Raw genomic sequence first — 21320 nt, forward strand, 5'->3', positions numbered from 1 at the left:
CAAGAAAATCACCTCGAACATCCAAGTGAGAATCTAGAGGTGCAAAACTCAAGCCTTTGTGGTTGGCTTTCACAATAAATAAATTTTCTAAGTATCCTCTTCCTTCCCTTCACTCTTGTGGGGACTCGCCCTTCCTGGGAAGTTCAGAGGCCCATTTTCAAGCAAATACAAATGTTGGAAGCTTTTCTCCTGAGGAGAAAAATGAATGAGAATCTAGTCCCTTGGAAGATCCAGCTAACTCACCTTATAAAGCAGGAATGGACGCCATGAAATACACGAACAATTTCTCTCCCCAGGACGACTGCCAGCCTTGGCACAGGCTGGTCCATTTGAAATACGTAATTGAATATTCTTAACAACTCAATTCTTCGACCTCACTTTGATCAATAGTTCATTACCTAAGTCAGAATTGCCAAAAGAGGCAAATCCTTCAGCCTGTTTGTCCTATATTTGCATGAATATTAAGCACTGAATGTTATGCTTCTTTGAACTTCAAAAGAGCTTCCTGGCCTCTTTTGACTACAACTTTAACAACAGAGCATAATGGAGTTACACAAAGACCTTATCCCGGCTAAAGACCTCAAACCTTGCTGCTTCTGGACAGTAACAAACTTTTATATAAGCCATAAATGGCTCATTCATCCACTGTGATGCACCGTCAGTATTTCCTGGGTTCCTGAACCTGTTTTCCCTCCTGTGAGAGCAAGGGAATTCTGGCTAATTAGCTACTAGCAAGTGGTAGCACCCACTTCTACTTTTCCTGGTGCAAACAGCTTTCTGCAATTAAAGCATTTTCTCCAGACCCCCTCAGATTCTACACCAATTGAGTGAGCATCTTTGACCATAACAGCATTCCCCCTCATTCCACCCTGATGCCTAAAACAGGAGAGCAAACAGGCTACAAGAGCATCTGCCTTGACCTAGAAACTTACACTCGAACCAGCCTGTGAAAAATCAAAAACCTTGGCTTCCTTGCGTAAAATGGTATCAGGGAACAAAGAGGGACGGGAAGCTTTATTAACCTTACACTTACATGTTTCCTGAAGTTTTTCTAGTTTTTTTTTTTAATTAAAAAAAAAAAACCTCTTTTTACTCCTTCCACTCCCATACCTATACCCTTCTCTAGAACTCGACGGTAGAAATATGGGAAACAAGATGTCCTTTTACTTTAAAGGACTTTTACCTGTTGTAAAAGTAGTATTTGCCAATTGTGGAAACTTTGTAATAAAGAGAAGTACAAAAATGAACAAAAGTAACAGTCGTGCACCTACCACCCAGAGATAAAAAATTAGTTCCCTATTGCACACCATGCATGAATATAAATTTCAGATAGAACAGAGAATTATGGGTAAAACCCCAAATTATGGAAGCAGTAGAAGAAAATACAAGAATATGGAGTGGGAGGGAATTCCCTCATGGTCCAGTGGTTAGGACTCCTCGCTTCCACTGCAGGGGGCACGGGTTCAATCCCTGGTCAGGGAACTAAGATCCCACATGCCGCACAGGGCAGGCATAAAGGAAATGAACGACAGATCTGACTACAGGAAAATTTAAAACTTCTGTATGGGAAAGTACAACTTATACAAAGTTTAAATCAAATGGCAGACTGGGAAAATAATATGTGAAATACAAAAGTTAATAAAAACATTTGATGTTATGTTAATAAATAAGCTTTTGCAAATCAATAAGACATGCACCCAAATGAAAGCCAATTCAGTGAAGAAATACAATTGAATTAAAAATAATTGAAAAGATACTCCAGTAATAGGAAAATATCACAACAAAACTGAAATATTATTTCCCCTATTAAACTGGCCCTAAAATACAAAGATTAATAATACTTTCAGTGAAGGAATTAGAAATGGACATGCATACAAAGACGGTGGAAGCATAAATTGATACAACTTTTTTTGAAGGAAATTTGATAGTTCTTACCAAGATTAAAACTGAACATACACTTTGACCTAACAGTTACTCACAAATACTTGCCTAAGTGCCTTAAGGCATCCATTAATGCCTTACTTATAATAATAGCAAAAACTGGAAACAACCTAAATATCTACAAATAGGGACTGGTTAAACAAACCACGGCACACTCATATAATTGGGAACTATGTAGACATTAGAAAGAATATGGTACTGTTACACTGCAATGTTCTGACATGGAAGGATGTCCTGGACACACTGCTGAATAAAAGCAGGTTACAGAAAAAAATACATATAATATCCAATTTTTGTAAAAGAAAAAACGCTACAGACATGTATATATGTTTTTATAACACAAGAGAAAAGAGTTTGGAAGAACACACAGCAAACTATTAGTAACGGTCATCCCTGGGGAGTGGGATGGGTGTTGAGAGATACAGGTTCTTTATGAAGTTCAGATACTTTCATATCATTTTGTACAACGAGTATTATTAATTTTATAATTTAAGGAATTTTAAAATAAGTTAATATAAGCATTTTCCCAGGCTATCAAATTTTCAATAAGCAGTGTTTGAATGGTAGCATAATAGTACATTACATGGATCATTTATGTAATCATTCCCCACTGCTTCTAACTTCTCTTAGAGCTGTAATATAAATCTCTGCGCATGTAGAGTGAGTGTGTGTGTGTGTGTGTGTGTGTGTGTGTGTGTGTGTGTGTGTGTGTGTATCAAGGCAACATACCTAGGGCATATGCTTTGAGAGTTTCCTTTTAGTGGAGGTAACTTTGCACATGTCTTCGAGATGGTTAGCTTGGGTGTGGCCACAAAGAATGATGCTGAGTGGCTCATTCAGGGAATGACCATGACCTTAGCCTCATTACCTGACTATAAGCCTGAAACACTAGACCAGAACTGGTCCCCTAGGCCATCTGTTACATAATCATTTTGACACCAACTGAGTATCAAAGGGGCTTGGGACAGGCTCATAAGCAGTAGGAAATGTCAGAGAGTGATAGTTTTGGCGGTCTGTCAATCGTTTTTCAATCATATTTTTCTTTGGTTTGTCAGTTAAGCTCTAAGTTGCATGGACAATATTCCTCAATTCTTCACGAATATGGAAGGCTTCCCAGAAGAGATGGTCTTCTAACAGTTGCAAGCTTCCACATGCTGCCAATAAGTCCAGAAGGGAAGTTTCTTCCTAAGAGAGGAAGGATTTTTAAGCCCAGCTGCTTGTGAGCTTAGCTGAGAATGGATGGACAACTTTTCTATCATATCCACTTAAATCAAGGAGGACTTCTGGAAGAGGAGGGTTCTGAGGTCGACTACATATTCAAGTAGAAGGAGAAGGAGGTCGGTTGAGGACTGCAAGAGAAGAGGCTGATCCAAGCTTCCTTACCGATCCCGTGTCCTGCTAAACTTCCTTCTGTGCCTCGATCATACTAGATATCACCACGGATTACTCATGTTTAAAAGCCTAATCAAAAGCACTATTTCCCCCAGGAAGGAGACTCACTTTACTATGAAAATCGTAGTGGGGCAGAAACACAGGTAACAATGGAACAGGTTTGGCACTGTTCTCCCTGTCAGCAAGCCTCATGCCTGATATATATAACTTATGCTGATAAAGGAGATAAATGTTTAAGTGATGGGCTTCAGATGCTGTTTCAGCTCCTACCAAGCATATTTGCACAGTTCCTTCTCATGAATAAGTTCAGTGGAGCAGAGAATGCCCCTCTTGGACCAGTTCCACTTTGTGCTTCTTTTGATGCAGCCAAAAAGGGGAACTAGAGCGATGGCTTTTCCATCAAATTTAGGGCCAGGGTCCACCTCAGAGGTGACTGCAAGTGGCCCAAAGAAGGTGAGGCTCACAGTGGGCAAAGGCAAGCAGAAAGCTCCTAACAAGAGCAGAGGTGTCAACGGTTACTCATAAATCTCCCAAATGTGGCTGCGAGGAGGGTTAATTACCCCCCTTTCCTGCCACTCTGCTTTCTCCAATGTGTCAGCCCATCACACGGATCGCTGACTTTCTAGAAATATTCCCTGGCTTTGCGGGGACGTTCCTTTCAATAAATGGCATCCAATTTGCTCACGGTCCCTGGAATCTCAATTTCCTCAAAGGATTTTTCATCTCAACCCAGTTCATGTGAAGGTTTTTTCCTTCTTCGTTTTTCAGCAGAAGGGAAGAGGCAGAGCCTGCTTTACTTTTTTCTTTTTTTTTTTTCTTTTTTTCTTTTCGGTGTTATTCTTTTTCATAAACTGAAAACCTTTGCTGAAGAGTCTGAAATTTGGGGAAAAATCCAGCTCATCTGTCAGATATTTCAAGAATTACGTAAAATGGAATGAGATTTGTACAGTTTAGAACAGGAAAAGGAAAATAGGCTAATGTGTCATGTGTTCTATGAGATGAAAACTATATGATAATCAGAAAAACAGCCCCAAATTTAGTTAGCCCGATTCAAAGCTCTCATTCTTTTACCAACTCAGGCATAAACCAGTAACATTCACTTTCTTCTCTTAGAATAATGGCATGGCCACATTTGGGCTAAATCACAATCACTTCAGATTATAATCACATTTTCAAAGAAATTACAAGAAAGTATCTTGTTTTTTAAACTCAAGACACTTACGTTTTACTTGCTCTGTTTTGCTTCCTTCTAGGAAAAGAAAGAACAGCAACAAGGAGAAGATGTATCTCATGCCTCCCATCTTCCACTTTTTTCTCATTCTGGCCACTGCAAAAGGCAACTTGAAACTTTCAGGGCCCTGTGTACTCAAGCTGTTGGGAAGAAAGCAGAAGAAAAGACTTAGGACAGATCCTCTGGAACTGATGGAGATCTCTGATGCTTAGGCTCCTAACTTGCTGGGGAAAAAGTGCTGGAGAATTTACATAAGTGCAAGCATTGTTTTTCTGCTAAGAAAAGAGAACTTGCCTCTCCTGTCTTGCAAAGACTGTGGGGAGAAATTCAAGTGGATGAACATACATTCCTATCCAACGCTGAGGCTAAATCCTTGCAGGCAAGTCATAGGAAAGTAAAAATAAATTTTGAAATCCTCATTTCTAAGGGAATTAAAGTTGATTTCTCAAGAGATTTTCTTTGGGAGAAAAGGGAAACTGGGGTTTGCAAAATGGCCATTTTGGCAAACAAAAATAATAGGCAGTGACCCAAACAATTTCTGAAATGAAAGTTAACTGATCTTAGCTTCAAGACTACCGTTATTATTAATCCTTCAGGGATGAGGCACGAGTGATCAATGTTTCTTCTGTGTCTCCTATGAGATCTATAAGGATCTTCGGTTTGGGTACTTGTGTTAGAAAAGATAGATGTAATTAGCAAATGGATGCAATTTAAACACCTGAATGGTTTAGGCATATTCCTCTCACATGAAGTCCCTTGTGAAATGGAAATCTAAAATGGACCATTTTTAAGGGATAGTGGGCAAACTTAAACAGGTAATGTGTTCACATCGCATCACCATGCAAAAGACCATCAAAAAAGCACCTACAATTCTTAAAAATAGGAGACATGCATTTCCAGTCTAAGGGGTGGAAATCTTAAACCTTCTGAGCCTCAGAACACAGAAGGTTTGCTATAGCTCATATCCAAACACAGGGCATTTCCATAGACTTCAGAGTTGGCAAAACTCTTCCAATGGGTGATTTGAAAATATTTAAATAATTCGAGAAACACCACATTTCAGTCTGGGGTTAACATTGGATGGGAACTGAGCTCAACGATCTTTTCAGAGGGTCCAACCTAAATATTGAGTATAGCGAGCTGGGTGGAATGCAAGATGATCATTCCGGAGAGCTGAATTGTCTTTGGGCCATGATGTGGATGCCACAGCTCTTACTTTAAACGCTATGAAGTTGGCCAGGTAATTTAAAATCCATTGTTTCAAATTACGAGTATGCAACCAAAGAAAAACTGTCCATAGAGAATAAGTTATGCTATCAGCCAGGATTTGCAGAACTGGTCTGCCTCTCTACGTCCTCCCTGCTCCTTAAACAAGGATAAATTCTCCTGGGACATGTTCCTAGCCTTCCAAAGACCTGGGTTCTCATGTCTTGGTCCCCTCTGTGAGCTTTTGGCCCAGCTTCAATCACTGGAATGTCTACCTCTGTCCTCTGAGAGTTACCAGGTTCCACCGAAGCAAATCATTTCCACGAACGCTTTAACACAGCTCCTCATCCCAGCGAGGCTCTTCCTGAGCCTACTTTAATAAGCTTATCCCCCAAGCCTCCAAAGGAGAAAGATTTTTTTTTTTTAACCGCTGAAATCCAATTTATCACAATCGCAATGGGTCTCAGGGGGGATTTCTGAAACCACGGTTTTCGGGTCTCCCCATGCAAGAACCAACCGGGTTGTTTTTCTTGTACAATAGTTGGGTGATTCGGTGAACAGTAGCATTGCCTCATAATTCAAGCTGGCAAGAAAACGGCTCTTAGGATTTTTTTTGCTTTTCTTGGGTCTCAACTAATGGTATGAGCAAAGAGAAAAGTTGGTGACTAGAGAGCAATTAATCTCTTTTGGCGTTCCTGTCATCTGTGTGGCCTCCCCGGCTGGGATGTAGAACATCAGAAAAGGAATCTCTTTATAAATAATCACTTCTGATTTACAAGATCCTGAAGTCCTGCCTTTGTATTCTGTGCAGAGCTATAAACCTGGAAGAGTTCCCTCCCCAGGTCTCCGTTCAATTTCTCTTTATCGCTTTAACTTTTTCTTTTGGGGGAGGGGGGCAGTTCAAGACATTTGTTGGGGCTGCAGCAATAAACACCAGCAAGCATTGCTCAGCAAGCATGCCGACTCTTACACTTGCAAAGAGCCAAACTGTCCTTAATTTTTCAAATTACACTTTGACCCAGTTAACTGGAGTTATTTCGGTATTAACTCTCTGTCTGCTTCACACAGGCCGTTGTGCCGTTGAACTTGCACTGGCTCTTTTACAGGTTACTTAGAAATGTAGCCATTGACATATTTTGGGGGCATCCAGGCCCCAACAAGAAAACAACAAAGAAAACAAAACTCTGGGACTAACGCTGCAGAGTGGGAGAGGGTGAGTGGGCTTCACAAGAGAAAAAGAAACAGGTCAGAACCTAAAGGAATGTATCCATTAAGGTGCCTCCGTGAAACAAGCATTCACAAAGTTCATTTGCATCAAGCAAAGGGACCAAGGGCTCCTTGCCAGGCTGGGGCTGCTAAGGCAATCTGGGCCATCAAGTGTCAGGGGTCTGTCGGTTCACAGGAGAGGTCTCCTGGGTAGAACAGAACCAGAGACGTTCCCAAAGGAAGGCTAAGGGATGAGCACATCGGCCAGCTCTTCAGGACCCACAGTGTTTCTTTAATCCTGCCAAGAGGCTTCAATGCCCTTGCAATCTCACATTCACTATCATCTGTGGGACAGCCTCCAGTGTAACAATTCTCTTTCCAACAAACAATATGAAGACACTGGATTCTCAGGCCCGTGTCCATCAGCTAAAATCCTCTCCCCGGTCTACCACCCAACAAGAAAAGCTCGGTTCACTGGTGGTAGGTTGTCACTGAAAAATGGCAGCTTCAGGCCAGGGTGTCTCTCTGGTCTGAGTCGAGATGCCTTCATCGCTGCTATGACTGAAGAACAATGCCCCGCCATTTGGCTTGCAAAACACCTTTGCTATCTATCATTTCATTTTATTCCCCACAACAACTCCACCTTCAAAATGGGCACCCTGGAGCCCAGAGAACTCAATTGCCCATTCTCATAAAGTTAGTGGCAGGGCCGGCAGGGACCAGAAGGCAGGCTTTCTAGGCCCTAAGTTCTGGCAACACTGCGTTGCTCCCCGAGCCTAGCGTCTCCAGCCCAGACCCCAGTGGTCCGGGCCGGAAAATGAGGCAGATGTCCAGAGGGAGCATAGAGGAGCTCCTCGCCCAGTCCGCCCTGTTTGGTTAACTTGAGCACGTATGAACTACCTACGGGGCCGAGGCACCTCAGCAAGCCAGCAAAAGGCTCGGGACACATGCGATCACTAAGGGGACCGTAGAAACCCGTTAGTTAGCTACCCAAGTGGCCTCCCCGCAGCTCCAGAGCCTGGAACTACGCAGGCCGAGCGAGAGTGGCGAGTGGTGAGTTCGAATCCGGGGCCCTCCGACCTGCCTTGGTCTGGCGCCCTGGGTTCCATCTCCAGCCGGGCCGCGGGCAGCTGCGGCGGAGAGCGGGTTAGGGTGGCAGGTCGGGGAAGTTCTGGGCGCCCTGGGGGAAGACGGCCCACCTGTGCAAAGGCTGGAAAGGAAGGGAGGGGAAACGGGCGCCGGACACCGCTCACTGACCTGGCCACCGGCCTCCTCCGTCTTCCACGCGTGCAAGCGCTCCGAGCTCCCCGGGGCGCTCCTCCGAGGACGGGGACTCGCAGGTTGTGGCGAGAGCTGGAGTGCGCGCGAGGGGGGAGGGGGGACTCAAAAGTGGGTGGGAGGAAAAACATCACCGCCCTCACACCACGAGGGAACAGCGGCTCGCTCGGCTCCCGGGGGCAGAGCCAAGGCGCGGGCGCGGCGGCCCGGGGCCACCTGCCCGCCCGCCGCCCGCTCCCCACTTGGCCCGAGAGGCCGGCCGCTCGGCGCGGGCGGGAATTCCGCGAGCAAGCAGCCGCTGCAAGCCCGCACCCCTTCTCCGCCCCGCCACCGCCGCTCTCTCCCCGCTCCCCCGACCCGAAAGTTAAGAAATCGGGAGAAAGTGTGAGGCTCAGCCGGCGACTTTCCCATCACGCAGCGCCCACACGGCACCCCCCTCCTCTGGCTAAGCGAGCGTTGGGGTCTTAAAGGGACCGCACATCTCCTCCGGCCCCTCCACCCACCTCTGCGCTGGATGCACCTAGGAGCTCCCCGCCGCTCGCGCGCGGCCTGAAGACCCCGGCTACCCTCTGACTTCCCCGCTGGAAGCCCGCAACCCCCTCTCCTCCCGCACGACGGCCTCTCTGCGTGCACCTGGCCTGGTCCTGAGCCGGTGCGCGGGACGCAGGATGAGTTGGCCTCGAAAATTATGCCCTAGCAGGCTGCGTATCATTTCCGGGCGTCTCCCAAATCCACGTCGCGGCTAATGAAGTGACCAAGCGTTGGTGCCCTTAAAGGCAGGATGGAGATGGGTGTGTGTGTGGAGGAACAGGGGACGACTTAGAAACCTGCTTTCGCCCACAGAGGGCTCCTAAGCCCCACGGAAAGGGCCTCCACTAACTGTTAGGTGTCTTGAAGAAAACTTAGAGTGGCCCACCACAGCCATCACCGTTCTAACAGTCCTTAGGATTTTGAGTTGGGTCAAGAACCCATCCTTGAAATCACAATAGCGCTGCTGATGCCTTGGTGAGCCTGGGACAGACTAGTCCAAATTTGTGTTTATTCGATGAAGTATAGTTACAACGAATTACCAGAATCCTCTAAGGGCCTGAAAGCGTTGCCTTGAGAGACAGTACCCATTTATATTTAAGCCCCTAAATTTAGAGGAGAGCTGCAGGGCTTTTTTCGACGTGGGACTGCATAATATGGATACTCCTAACATCTACATGCCACGTTATGGCTTACAGAGCACTTTCATATACATCTTCATTACTTTTTTTTTTAATTAATTTTTTATTGGAGTATAGTTGATTTACAATGTTGTGTTACTTTCAGATGTACAGCAAAGTGAATCAGTTTTATGTATACATATATCCACTCTTTTTTAGATTCTTTTCCCATATAGGCCATTACAGAGTATTGAGTAGAGTTCCCTGTGCTATACGGTAGGACTTTATTAGTTATCTATTTTATATATAGTAGTGTGTATATGTCAATCCCAGTCTCCCAACTTATCCCTCCCCCCACTTACCCTCTGGTAACTGTAAGTTTGTTTTCTACATCTGTAACTCTATTTCTGTTTTGTAGACAAGTTTATTAGTACCCTTTTTTTAGATTCCACATATAAGCAATGTCATATGATATTTGTCTTTCTCTGTCTGACTTACTTCACTCAGTATGACAATCTATCTCTAGGTCCATCCATGTTGCTTCATTACTTTTTAAACTCTCACAACAAACTGAATGATCTCTGTGTGGCCTCAAATGTTAGAGTTTGTGCGGACCTTCTGGACCATTTAGCTCAACCTCTTCCTGTCACAGAAGAAGAAACTGACGGAGGAGGGGGCCGGAGAGGTAATGTATCCAAGGTCACACAGCTAGTAAATGATAGATTTGAGATTCCAGTTCAGATTTCCTGACTTTCAATCTACTACTCTCTGGCTGTTATCTCCAGTCTATAGATGAGGAAACTGAAGCTCAGGGAAACTTTAACTTGCCAAAAAAATCATACATCAGGAAGAGAGAACAAAGGAAATTTAAAACAAGAATAATTGTCCCTGGAAGTTACTTCCTTTTTCTTCCTTCACAAGTGTTAATATCACCCAACTAGCCCCTGAATTGCTGGAGATGATTATTTCACTGTTAACAAAGAAAGGGGGGCCCTTTCTGAAATGTTGCCTTCAGGGCCCAAAATGTCTAGCTCCATCCTGCTGCTTGGGTAGCCATACATTTACATTGCCACATGCATTCAGTCTGTGCTGTACTATATTAGTTTGAACTTGCTGATTTGTTGCCTTATAACTGTTCTCAAGCCATTTAAGGCACTGATGTTTTGTCTCACTACACTGAGTTCTTCAAGGCCAAGGACTGGTTGTTCAATTTCCTTTGTATCTACATCCCCCAACCCCCATCATCACTCTCAACATGCTGAGAGAGTATTCAGGAAAATGGGTTTCAGGGAACAGCCTGGGACAAACATGGATCTTAGCATTTAAAATCAGTAGACTCACTGAGATTTAAGAGCTCATCTATTTGGCTACAACCACTGGCTCCCCTTGCTTGATGTAGTACTCTGATTACTGCATAACAAACCATCCCAAAACCTTAAAAGCTTAAAATGGTTTATTATGATCGAATGGTTCTTTTCAACTGGGCAGTTTTTGCTCAGGATCTCTTGTACACTTGGCGACTGTGTAAGGGGGTGCTGGAATTCTCTAAAAGGTTCTTCATTAGTGTAAATGCTGTTGGTTCTTGTATTAGTTCCAGTCTTGATTTCTGAATTGGGAACTCCAACATGGGTCCTAACCTAGACTTCCTACCAGATCTTATTCAAGCTAAACTGATTATTATCTCTATGCCTTATTTTTCTCTACTTATTAAATGGAGATTAGAGCATAGATCATCTCATATTCATTCTTAAAAAATGTTTTATTTTGAGATAATCATAGATTTATATGCAACTGTAAGAAATAATTCAGAGGGATCTCAAATACCCCTCACTCCCAGTGGTAACATCATGCATAACTATAGTACAATATTACAAACAGGGAATTGACATCAATACCATCCATCCACCTTATTCCAATTTCACCAGTTTTATATGCACCCATCTGCCTGTGTGTATAGCTCTGTGAAATTTTATCACGTGTAGGTTGATGTGATCATCACCATAGTCAAGATGCTAAACAGTGCCAACACCACAAGGGGCTCCAGTGTTACTCATCTTCTCTCCTCTTCTTCCTACTCCCTGGCAACCACCAAACTGTTCTTCATCTCTATAATTTTGTCATTTAAGAATATTACATGGAAATCATACATAGGTAACCTTTTGAAATTGGCTCTTTTCACTCAGCATAAGTCTCTGGAGATCCATTCAAGATGTTCCAGTATCAAGAGTTTGTTCCTTTTGCTGCTGAGTAGTATTCCATGGCATGGCTGTATCACAGCTTATTTAACCATTCATCTATTGCAGGACATCTGGATTGATTCCAGATTTCGGCAGTTACAAATAAAGGGGCTATGAACATTTGTCTACTGATTTTGCATGAACCTAAGTTTTCATTTCTCTGGAATAAATGCCCTAGAGTATAGTTCCTGGATTGTATGGTAAGTGCATGTTTCGTTTTGTAAGGACCGCCATGCGCTTTTCAGAGTGGCTGTACTATTTATATTCCCAGCAGGAATGAATGAGAGATCCAGTTTCTCTACATACTTGTCTGCATTTCTTGTTGTCATTATTTTTTATTTTAGCCATTCTGATAGGGGTATAGCGATATATCATTGTGGTTTTAAACTGTATTTCCCTAATGCTTAATGATAGCTACCATCTTTTCGTGTGTTTATTTAACATCTGTATATCCTTTTCAGTGAAATGTCTCTTCATGTATTTTGACATCTTCTAATTGGATAGTTTTCTTACAGCTGAATTTTAGGAGTTCTTTATATATTTTAGGTACTAATCCTCTGTTGCATACGTGGTTTGCAAATACTTTCCCCCAGATTGCAGTTTGTCTTTTCATCCTCTTCCCATAGGCTTTTATAGAACAAAGTTTTCAATTTTGATGAGGTCCAGTTTGTCAGTTTTTCCTCCTATGGATTCTGTTTTGACATTAAGTCTAAGGACGCTTGGCTTAGCCCTAGATCCAAATTTTTTTCCTATATTTTATAGTACTATAGTTTTAAGTTTTACATTTAAACCTATGATCCATTTGGAGTTAATTTTTATATAAGGTGTGAGATTTAGATCGAGGTTCACTTTTTTGCCTATGGATGTGCAATTGCTCCAGCATCATTTTTTAAAAAACTATCCTTCCCTCATTGAACTGCTTTTACACCTTGGTCAAACATCAGTTGGGTATTGTATGGGTCTATTTCTGGTTTCTCTCTTTTGTTTCATCGATCTCTGTGTCTATCCCTCCATCAACAGCACCCAGTTTTTATCATTATAGACATTAGTAGGATTAATATCAAGTAGAGTGGTTCCCCCCACTTTATTCTTCCTTTTCAAGATTGTTTTAGCTATTCTGGGTCCCGTACCTTTCTGTATAAATATTAGAATAAGCTCGTCTGTGTCTACAGTACACCCTTCTCAGATTTGGATAGGAATTGCATTAAACCTATAGATCAAGTTAGGAAGAATTGACAGCTCTAATCTGTCGAGTCTTCCAATCCGTGAACACAATATGTTTCTCCATTTCTGTAGGTCTTTTTTGATTTCATATAGCAATGCTTTCTAGTTTTCAGCGTATAGATTCTGTATGTGTTTTGTTAGATTCATACCTACGTATTTCATTTTCTTTGGAGCAATTGCAAATGTTATTGTGTTTTTAATTTTGGTTTCCAGGGTTCACTGCTAGTATATATTAATGCAATTGATTGTTGTGTGTTGATCTTGTATACAGCGTGTTGCAGAACACAGTCATTTTATTTTTTTCCAGCTTTATTGTGATTTAATTGACATAGAACATTGTGTGAGTTGTTTAAGATGTACAACATGATGATTTGATATATGTATATATTGTGAAATGATTACCACAATAATGTTAGTTAACACGTCTATCACCTCACATAATTACATTTATTTTTTGGTCTGTGGAGAGAACATTTAAGATCTACTCTCTCAGCAACTTTTAAGTACATAATACAGTTATATTATATATTTAACTATATGCTAACTATAGTCACCATGCTGTGCGTTAGATCCCCAGAACCTATTTATCTTATAACTGGAAGTTTGTACCCTTTGACCAGCATCTCCTCATTTCCCTCATCCCCCAGCTCCTGGCAACCACCATTCTACTCTCTGTTTCAAAGTTTGGCTTTTTTTTTTTTAAAGATACCACATATAAGTGAGATCATACAGTATTTGTCTTTCTCTATCTGACTTATTTCACTTAGCATAATGCCCTCAAGGTCCATCCATGTTGTCAAAAGTGGCAGAAATGAATGTGAAAATGGAGGTATTACAGAATGATTAGTGCTGAACAATGTTCTGAGAATACATATTTTAGCCTTTTTAAATGCTTCTTATCCCGTTTGAACCTGGAAAACTCTGGTTATTTGATTAACTTTCAAATAAAATAGCAGGACACATAAAGATTAATGAGGAGTATATTATGGTGTATGTTTATTTCTTTATACAGAAAATCAGACCAACCTAAAGTTTGTATTAATCAAATATTTGATTCAATATTTAGAAGTTGACCTTTTAGGACCCTTAAGCTGTATTGAATATGAGCCCCTTTATCACTTGTGTGTATTCATGTTTGTTACTGACTTTTTGTCTTTGTTGTATTTTCTTCCTGTTGATCATTTCTAAAAAGTGCTATAACACAGAATTGGTTGTCATTATTGCGGTTCATCTAATATTTCCGTCTTTCTTCCTTTCAGGTTCATGGTAGAACTTTACCCCCTTTCCTGCTATGGGATTGAGCATGACCATCTGATTTGCTTTGGCCATTGAAATCTTAGGAAAAGCGATGTGTTACTTCAGGATGGAAACCAAGAGCTAGTGCATAACAACTTGCCCCATTCCCTGCCCACTATCACAGGAATCATGAATGCATATATTGAAATGAAGCCTGAGTTTCTGAGTGACTAAGATGAGCAAAGCCCCCATCAGAATTATTTTGGGAGTCTAAAGTGAGTGATAAATGGGACTTTGTGTGTTAAGCTTGTGAGATTTGGAGGTTGCTTCTTTTTGCAGCGTAATCTGCCCAATCCTGACTGCTGATACCACCAGTAAAAACAATTCTGTTTTCTCATACTTTATGAAAACCAGAAAAGTAAACAGAGCAGCTTATAGAATCTTGGAAATAGAATTAATAGAAGCCATTATTTTTTGGTTCAATGTGTTCTTCTTAGTTAAGCTGTCATTTTCCATTTATGCCTTTCAGTTACTGTATCAAACAAAACTAACCCAAGATATTTTTTATTTGTGCTTTGTGTTATATCTGAATAGTATTTTAAGGAAATGATTTTCCTTTGAACTGACTTTAAGATATTTGTGGGAGCATTTTATGTGATTCTCTTCCCAAAGGAGCACATCTCCAGATTTATCATAAAGGCCAATGAAACAGCAAAATTTGGTTTATGGAAAATTTCAGGAACATATTTATTTTAAAAACTGAGGTAAACTCATCATACTGTGCAGGATTATAGTAAATATCTAAAAGATGAAAGGGAGTGTATTCCTTGATTCAAAATTGTAGCGTGCCCACAATAACCATGAATGAGTCAAATGGGCAGAGCATAAAACACATTCACTTCTGACTGAGGATTTTTCACGTAGTTTAACTACATTTTCAAGCAGTCTCACAAAGGTACGTAAACCTTGTTAACTAGGGACGTTGTAAAAACAAACTGGAGATCTAGTATGCCCAAGTGTTATACTGTGCATAGAAAATGCAATATGGCGGAATAGAAACTGCTTCCCTAGAAGCTCTATTGCTATAGAGCATTTAATCACTTTAAATTGCATCTGCTTAGATAGCTTACTATAGGACCTCAAGGTACCCACAGTTCTTTAGAACTGCCATGAACCTCCCACAGTATTTGCCTTTATTCCAAAGCTAGGTAGCAGAGCATCCACTATTATTCTTCAGCAGAACCAACAGAAGTGCCTATCTCATTGTCTTAACCATGGTTTTAGAATCAAGCATTCCTGAGTTTGAGTCCCAACAAGTCGTATAACTTTTCTGAGTCTGTTTCCTTCTATGTAAAAAGAGGATGACGATAATGCTGCTGTGGAGGTTCAGTGGCCTAATATATGTGGAGGGTCTGGCTCAGTGCCTGACATATAGTAGATACCTATTAGTTCTTTCCATCCTCACTTTTCCTCCCTGCCCCCATTCCTTAGGCCAAATGTGAGAGCTATTCCACACTCAGTAAAGTCCTTTATTAGCTACTCAAGCTTCAGTTTCCCTGTCTTTAGAAGAGAGTGGGGAGAAAAGCAGGAAGAGAAAACCAATAACTAGCCCAATTTTCCACCCTTTTCTCCTAGGCAGGGAGTAAGTTGGGGAGTTGGGGAGTAGAGTGCCAACCTGCCTTTAAGTGGAACAGTCAAGAGACTGATGCCAAAACGGAAGTCACTCTGTTTTCACACACAGGTGCATCAGCACCGGGTAAGGTCCTGGTGCCGGGAGAACATCATAAAATATTAGATGCAGATTTGGGCCTAACAAACATCCTCTTCTCCATCTTCATGGCACATGGACTAGAAAACAAGACACAAGCCAGAGTAGAATCGTGAGAAGCCACCTGGATATTCTCACATTCAAATTCCCTGATCTTTCAGTTCTCAAGGAAAGAAAGTTTGTTTCTCATTAGGAAATGATGCTGACGACTCAGCATCAGCGTTATAACCCAGGGAATAAGAGCAGGAAACAGAGGATCTAGAGAGCAAAGATGGCAAACTGCTGACCCAAAGGCTGACAAGAGCCTGCACACATGTTTTGCTTGGACTGAACAGGGATTTTTTTTTTCAAAATTTGAATTGGTTCCAAACAATCTTTAATGTTTATTATTAGGAGATTTCACACAAAAACCTTGACTTCCAGTTCCTCTTGAAAAATTAGAATTGCTGGCAACCCTGGGCTGACATCTCTGCCTAGTAACATAGGCTGGAACAGGGGAGTGGCTGCTGCTTTTACATAGCATATGTGCTCATCAATTGCCACAGTCCCCACCACTCCTTACTGTGTCCCTTTTGTTACCCTCAGGCCTGCTTTACTCATTCAGATGACCTTTCTAGCTTCTAGGGCCATTTGAATTTGAACCATGGTGTACAGTCATAACTGTCTAACAAGTGGCTCTCTAGGGAGAAAAATAATCCTGATTCATAACAATTTCCAATTTCTGATATATAAATATCCCCAACATGGCCGATTTCAAACTACCAGTATGTTGTCACTTAATGCAGAGCTGGTAAGAGATGCGCGCCATTGCCTCTCCCAAGCTGATGAGACCTGGCACCAGAACACCACTCGGATCCACTTTAAAAAGCTTCAGCAAAGTAAGTGGGATGGTCAGGGGTGTGAGCCAGGAGATCTTATTCACAGGCTAAGAGTCAGAAATCAACGAGAAAAAGTCAGATTCAACACCTGACATGGAACCCATCATTAAGTCAACACTACTTCCTTGTTCCCTACCTCTTTTTAAAAATCCCACAGGCCAATTATCCAGTTTGGGGGCATGGGTAATGTGCGAGGGAGGTGTGGACTGATGAAGGGTTGGCACTAGCTTGACGAGGTCAGATGACAAAGTACAGGCCCCCTGACTGTGCTGTTGAGTCCTGCCTGTCAGCCGAATACTACACTCCTTTTCTCCTTATGAGAAGGGAGGGGACCAGGGAGAGCAGTGAGCTGCCTATTTAGAAGCCAAGTTGGGAGTGAAATGGAAATAGGCTGTGAATTACATCCAGAAATCTCTTCTCACACTAGGACTGCGGGGCTGCTGACCTCAAATGCAGATGGCAAAGACCACAAGTAGGGACATCCTCTTCTCACATCCCATACTGGAAAATGACTGAGTGTGCATAGAACAGTATTCTAGAAGGTGAAAACTCTACAGCACCTTTGGGACAACTTAGTCCAAATCTGATTAACTTAACGCGGGGAGAAACTGAGGCCTGGGAGGGGGCAGGGGGTGGGTAAGTGGCTCAACTGGGCCTGGAAGCCTGGCTTTCTGACAGCCAGTCTCAGACATTTTTTTCTACCTCATACTGCCTCTCAAGGAGTTAAAAAGTGGACGCTTCAGTCCACAAATGGGTTGTGTTGCCAAACCAGCAACATGAATAATATTTTTTGACTGAATCAACTGTCTGTTTAGGCATCATGTAGACACAGTCAAACACTCATCTCCAGTTTTCCCTGTGTTTGGATGGTTTTAAAACCTAACAGAGAATCTGCACGCCCAGGGAGTTTTGCCAAGAAAATCTGAACATCTAAACAGCCACTCTCACATTGGCCCTGTAACCAAGTGTCCGAATCTTTTTTTTTTTCCTTTTTCATATTAGAGAAAATATGTTCTTGCCACAAGAGAAGCAGCATCAGAACCTGGATGGATCCTTGAACTGAGAATTAGGATTCTGGGCTCTGGTCCTGACTTTGCTTTGGATGGGTCACATCCTGACCTCCCTGTGGGCCTCAGTTTCCCCATCTGTTCCTTCAAGCTCTAGCAGTCTTTGATTGTAAAATCATATTCCAGGTGCCAAGTCACTCAGCCTGTTGGCCCCTTCCAACCTGTGTTTCTGTGGCCACAGAACATTCTAGAACCCAAGTGCCAGAGACATTGCCGAGCCTCTGAAATCCTGCAAGACTTGCTTGTTGGGCTTATTCTCCACAGCAGCTAATTTACATAGGCAGCCCCAATGTCTATACTCATTAGGGACCCCTCGTCTCGCTGCCTTTGAATTTTCCTGGTAACCTCTCAGTCATAAAAGCTGCCTATAATCGAAAAAAAAAATCTCCAAAAATCATATCTTTAAAAATAAAAAGCCTAAACCCAAATGAACCTTTTACTAGATTATGGGCTCCAGTGCTTATTCCTCGGGGGACTCTTGTGAAATCAGAGACAAAAACTTGAGAACAATCAGACAAAGAGAAATGTCAAACGAAGGTTTGGGTTTATTTAATTTTAGTGTTTTCAAATCCACCCTGGGTTGAGGGGAGGGTGGAAGAAACACAGAGAAACCCCCTCCCAGCTGCAAAGCCCACGTGCTCAGCCATGCTTTTCTGTCACTTAGAGTTCAGCTTTCCCCAATATTAATGGAACTTAAGCCAAACAAGAGTTCCTTTTATGCTTTCTCCCCCCCGCTCCGTGCTTGCTAAGTCCTGTGCAAACTTGCCACAGTTCCCAAGCACACAGCTGTGAAATGATCAGGGCTGGACTAATGCCAGTACAAACCAATTTATTGGGGTCCTGAAATTAACTAAAACCTAGAAAGCCTGATTAACTGTGGCACAGCACAGCAAGGAGCATTCAGGGGGGGTAGGCCAGCACGCCTGAGCACACACGGGGACTCTGTCCTGCCCCTTGATTGACACGACACGTAAAGAAGAGTTCCTTCTGTGGACGGGGCTGTGCTGCTCTTACTACTTACTCATCCATAACCAAAATGTCATTGAGTCCAGCAGGGAAAATGGTAGTTAGTGGGTCTTAGCTACCTATGGAATCAGCCAATCCCATAATGGTAGTGCTTGGGATTAATTTCATTTAATTTAATTATCATCTTCGGGCCACCCATTTGACAAGCTCGACCTTTTTCAAAACGACAGGGACTAAATATGCCTTCGGAGAGTCATCGTTGAGAGCTAGTGCTACCGCCATTTCTTGGAACACCTTACCACATAAGACAAGGAGAAGGAGAGTGAATCTAGGGCAGATCATCAGGGTCAAAAAAGATATTGGTGTCCCCTACAGACCAGTGCTTTTCTTCTCAGTTCCTATGCAAAACAATAGCAGACCAATGCATTGCAAAAAAAGTCCTCCTCTATTGGGGAGGGGGGATAAATTAGGAGTTTGGGGTGAGCAGATACAAACTACTATATATCAAATACATAAACAACAAGTATCTTGTAATAAACTATAATGGAAAAGAATCTGAAAAAATATATATATACACATACATAACTGAATATATATATTTTACATATATAACTGAATCGCTTTACTGTACAGTAGAAACTAACACAGTATTATAAATCAACTTCAATTAAAGTTGATTTAAATATAAAGTTCAATTAAATATATCACAATTAAAAAATAAAAATAAAAAAAGACTCCTCATCTAAAAGTAGTAAGTACAATGTCTAAAGACTCCTGAGGTGTTTGCCAGTGGAAGCTCTCGAAGGCGGAGGCAGTGGCAGCAAGGAGACTTCTCAACCTTGGGGATAAGGCATTGCTGTAAAGTGCTCACGTGTCAGCAGGTAGGGGGTTTCCCCTTCTGCCCAGGTGTCTTAGAGCCCTGGTGTGGGCACAGCTGTCTAACATGTAAGCTTCTAGAGTGCCAGCCCCACCTCTGGCTGGTTCTCTTTGTCAGCCCCAGGCCTAAAGCCTGCCCTGAGTACCTCCAGGCTGACGGAACAGAACGCTCTGATGCGGCTGTACCATTGTTAAAGCACTGAAAGAGTTCCTTGCCGCTGGGTAAAGTGCTGCTGTCTCAAGCTTCCCCAGGTGTCCCCTGCAGCCTCCACTGCTCCTGCCCCTCCCCTGGGACCCTCGAGCGTTCCCCACGATCCACAGCTAAAGAGTTCATAGCTGGCACAGCAGAAGGCCTTCAGTACCCTGTGCCCATGGGCCTCTGGCATCTTTTCTAGTTGGTTATTACCCAAGCTGGACCAGAAAGTAACTATTTTGGAAATCACCCTAAGTACATCACAAAATGATACCTTCATTGCTGGTGGTGATGAGGAGAAACTTACTGATAAAAGCACCCCAGGATCTTCATGAGAAAGACACCAAGAATCTGTTTCCTTCCTCACGGCAGCCCTGAAGCCGTGAGCACCGGCATTACCGCAGGTTCCGTGGGTAGAGAGCACGGCATCTAGTACAAGGGCTGGCAGGAAGTGGGTGTGCAGGAAGTGTGCAGGGAAGCAGGTAATTCCGGCTGCTCTTGCCACTCTCCTTGGCCGTGACCTTCCTTAAGGATAGGCCAGCTCTGGGAGATTGAAATCTCCCCCACATAGGAACCACCTAGGCTTTTGATTTGGACCAGAATGGGGAAAGGATGGGTGGAAGGACGCAAAGGACCAAAGTGACCCTCATCACAATTCTGCCAAATTATGCATGTGGGGTGAAAGGGGTAAAAGGTCTTAGGAACCCACTTCAGGAGACCGGAACTAGTCCTGGTGCTGTCGTTAGCTGTCTGACTTCAGACACGTGCCTTCATTTCTCTGGGTCTTGGCTTCTCCATCTGTACCATCAAATGACTGAGTTAAGTGACCTCAGGGGTTCCTTCTAGCTTTGCAATTCTATGGAATAATCATTATTATTAATAAGCAGAACACTACCTACCATTTATTAGGTACTCACTGTGTGTTGGGCATGATGCTAAGTACTTTTCCATGTATTCTTTTGAATGTATTTTGAATGATTTACATGGATTCGTTTACATGTATTATAAATGGCCTCAGAGGGCTTCCCTGGTGGCGCAGTGGTTGAGAATCTGCCTGCCAGTGCAGGGGACACGGGTTCGAGCCCTGGTCTGGGAGGATCCCACATGCCGCGGAGCAACTGGGCCCGTGAGCTACAACTACTGAGCCTGCGCGTCTGGAGCCTGTGCTCCGCAACAAGAGAGGCCACGATAGTGAGAGGCCCGCGCACCGCGATGAAGAGTGGCCCCCGCTTGCCGCAACTAGAGAAAGCCCTCGCACAGAAACGAAGACCCAACACAGCCATTAAATAAATAAATAAATAAATAAAATTAAAACTGTTAAAAAAATAATAAAATGGCCTCAGAACAACACTATGAGGTAGGTATTATTATTGTCATCCCATCTTTTACAAATCGGAAGGTCACATACATAGTAAGGAGTACAGCCAGGACTCAGATTCACGGCTGCTGAATCTAAGACCCATGCCCTTACCC

General features: G+C 42.7%; 1 protein-coding gene across 4 annotated transcripts in view; it reads right to left on the reverse strand.

Annotated features, from left to right (window-relative positions):
* The window catches only part of CHRDL1 (chordin like 1), a 115553-nt gene extending 106980 nt beyond the window's left edge, over positions 1-8573 (reverse strand). For all 4 annotated transcript variants that reach the window (XM_059911296.1, XM_059911294.1, XM_059911295.1 and 1 more), the window contains exons 1-2: positions 8234-8573; positions 4556-4704 (exon numbers count right to left, since the gene is read on the reverse strand). In XM_059911296.1, the coding sequence (XP_059767279.1) occupies positions 4556-4704; positions 8234-8385 (301 nt within the window). In that variant the 5' untranslated portion in view covers positions 8386-8573. The remainder of the gene's footprint in view (positions 1-4555; positions 4705-8233) is intronic.
* Between the last annotated feature and the right edge of the window lie 12747 nt (positions 8574-21320).

The sequence above is a fragment of the Balaenoptera ricei genome, chromosome X (assembly GCF_028023285.1).
Source record: "Balaenoptera ricei isolate mBalRic1 chromosome X, mBalRic1.hap2, whole genome shotgun sequence".
Lineage (NCBI taxonomy): Eukaryota > Metazoa > Chordata > Mammalia > Artiodactyla > Balaenopteridae > Balaenoptera > Balaenoptera ricei.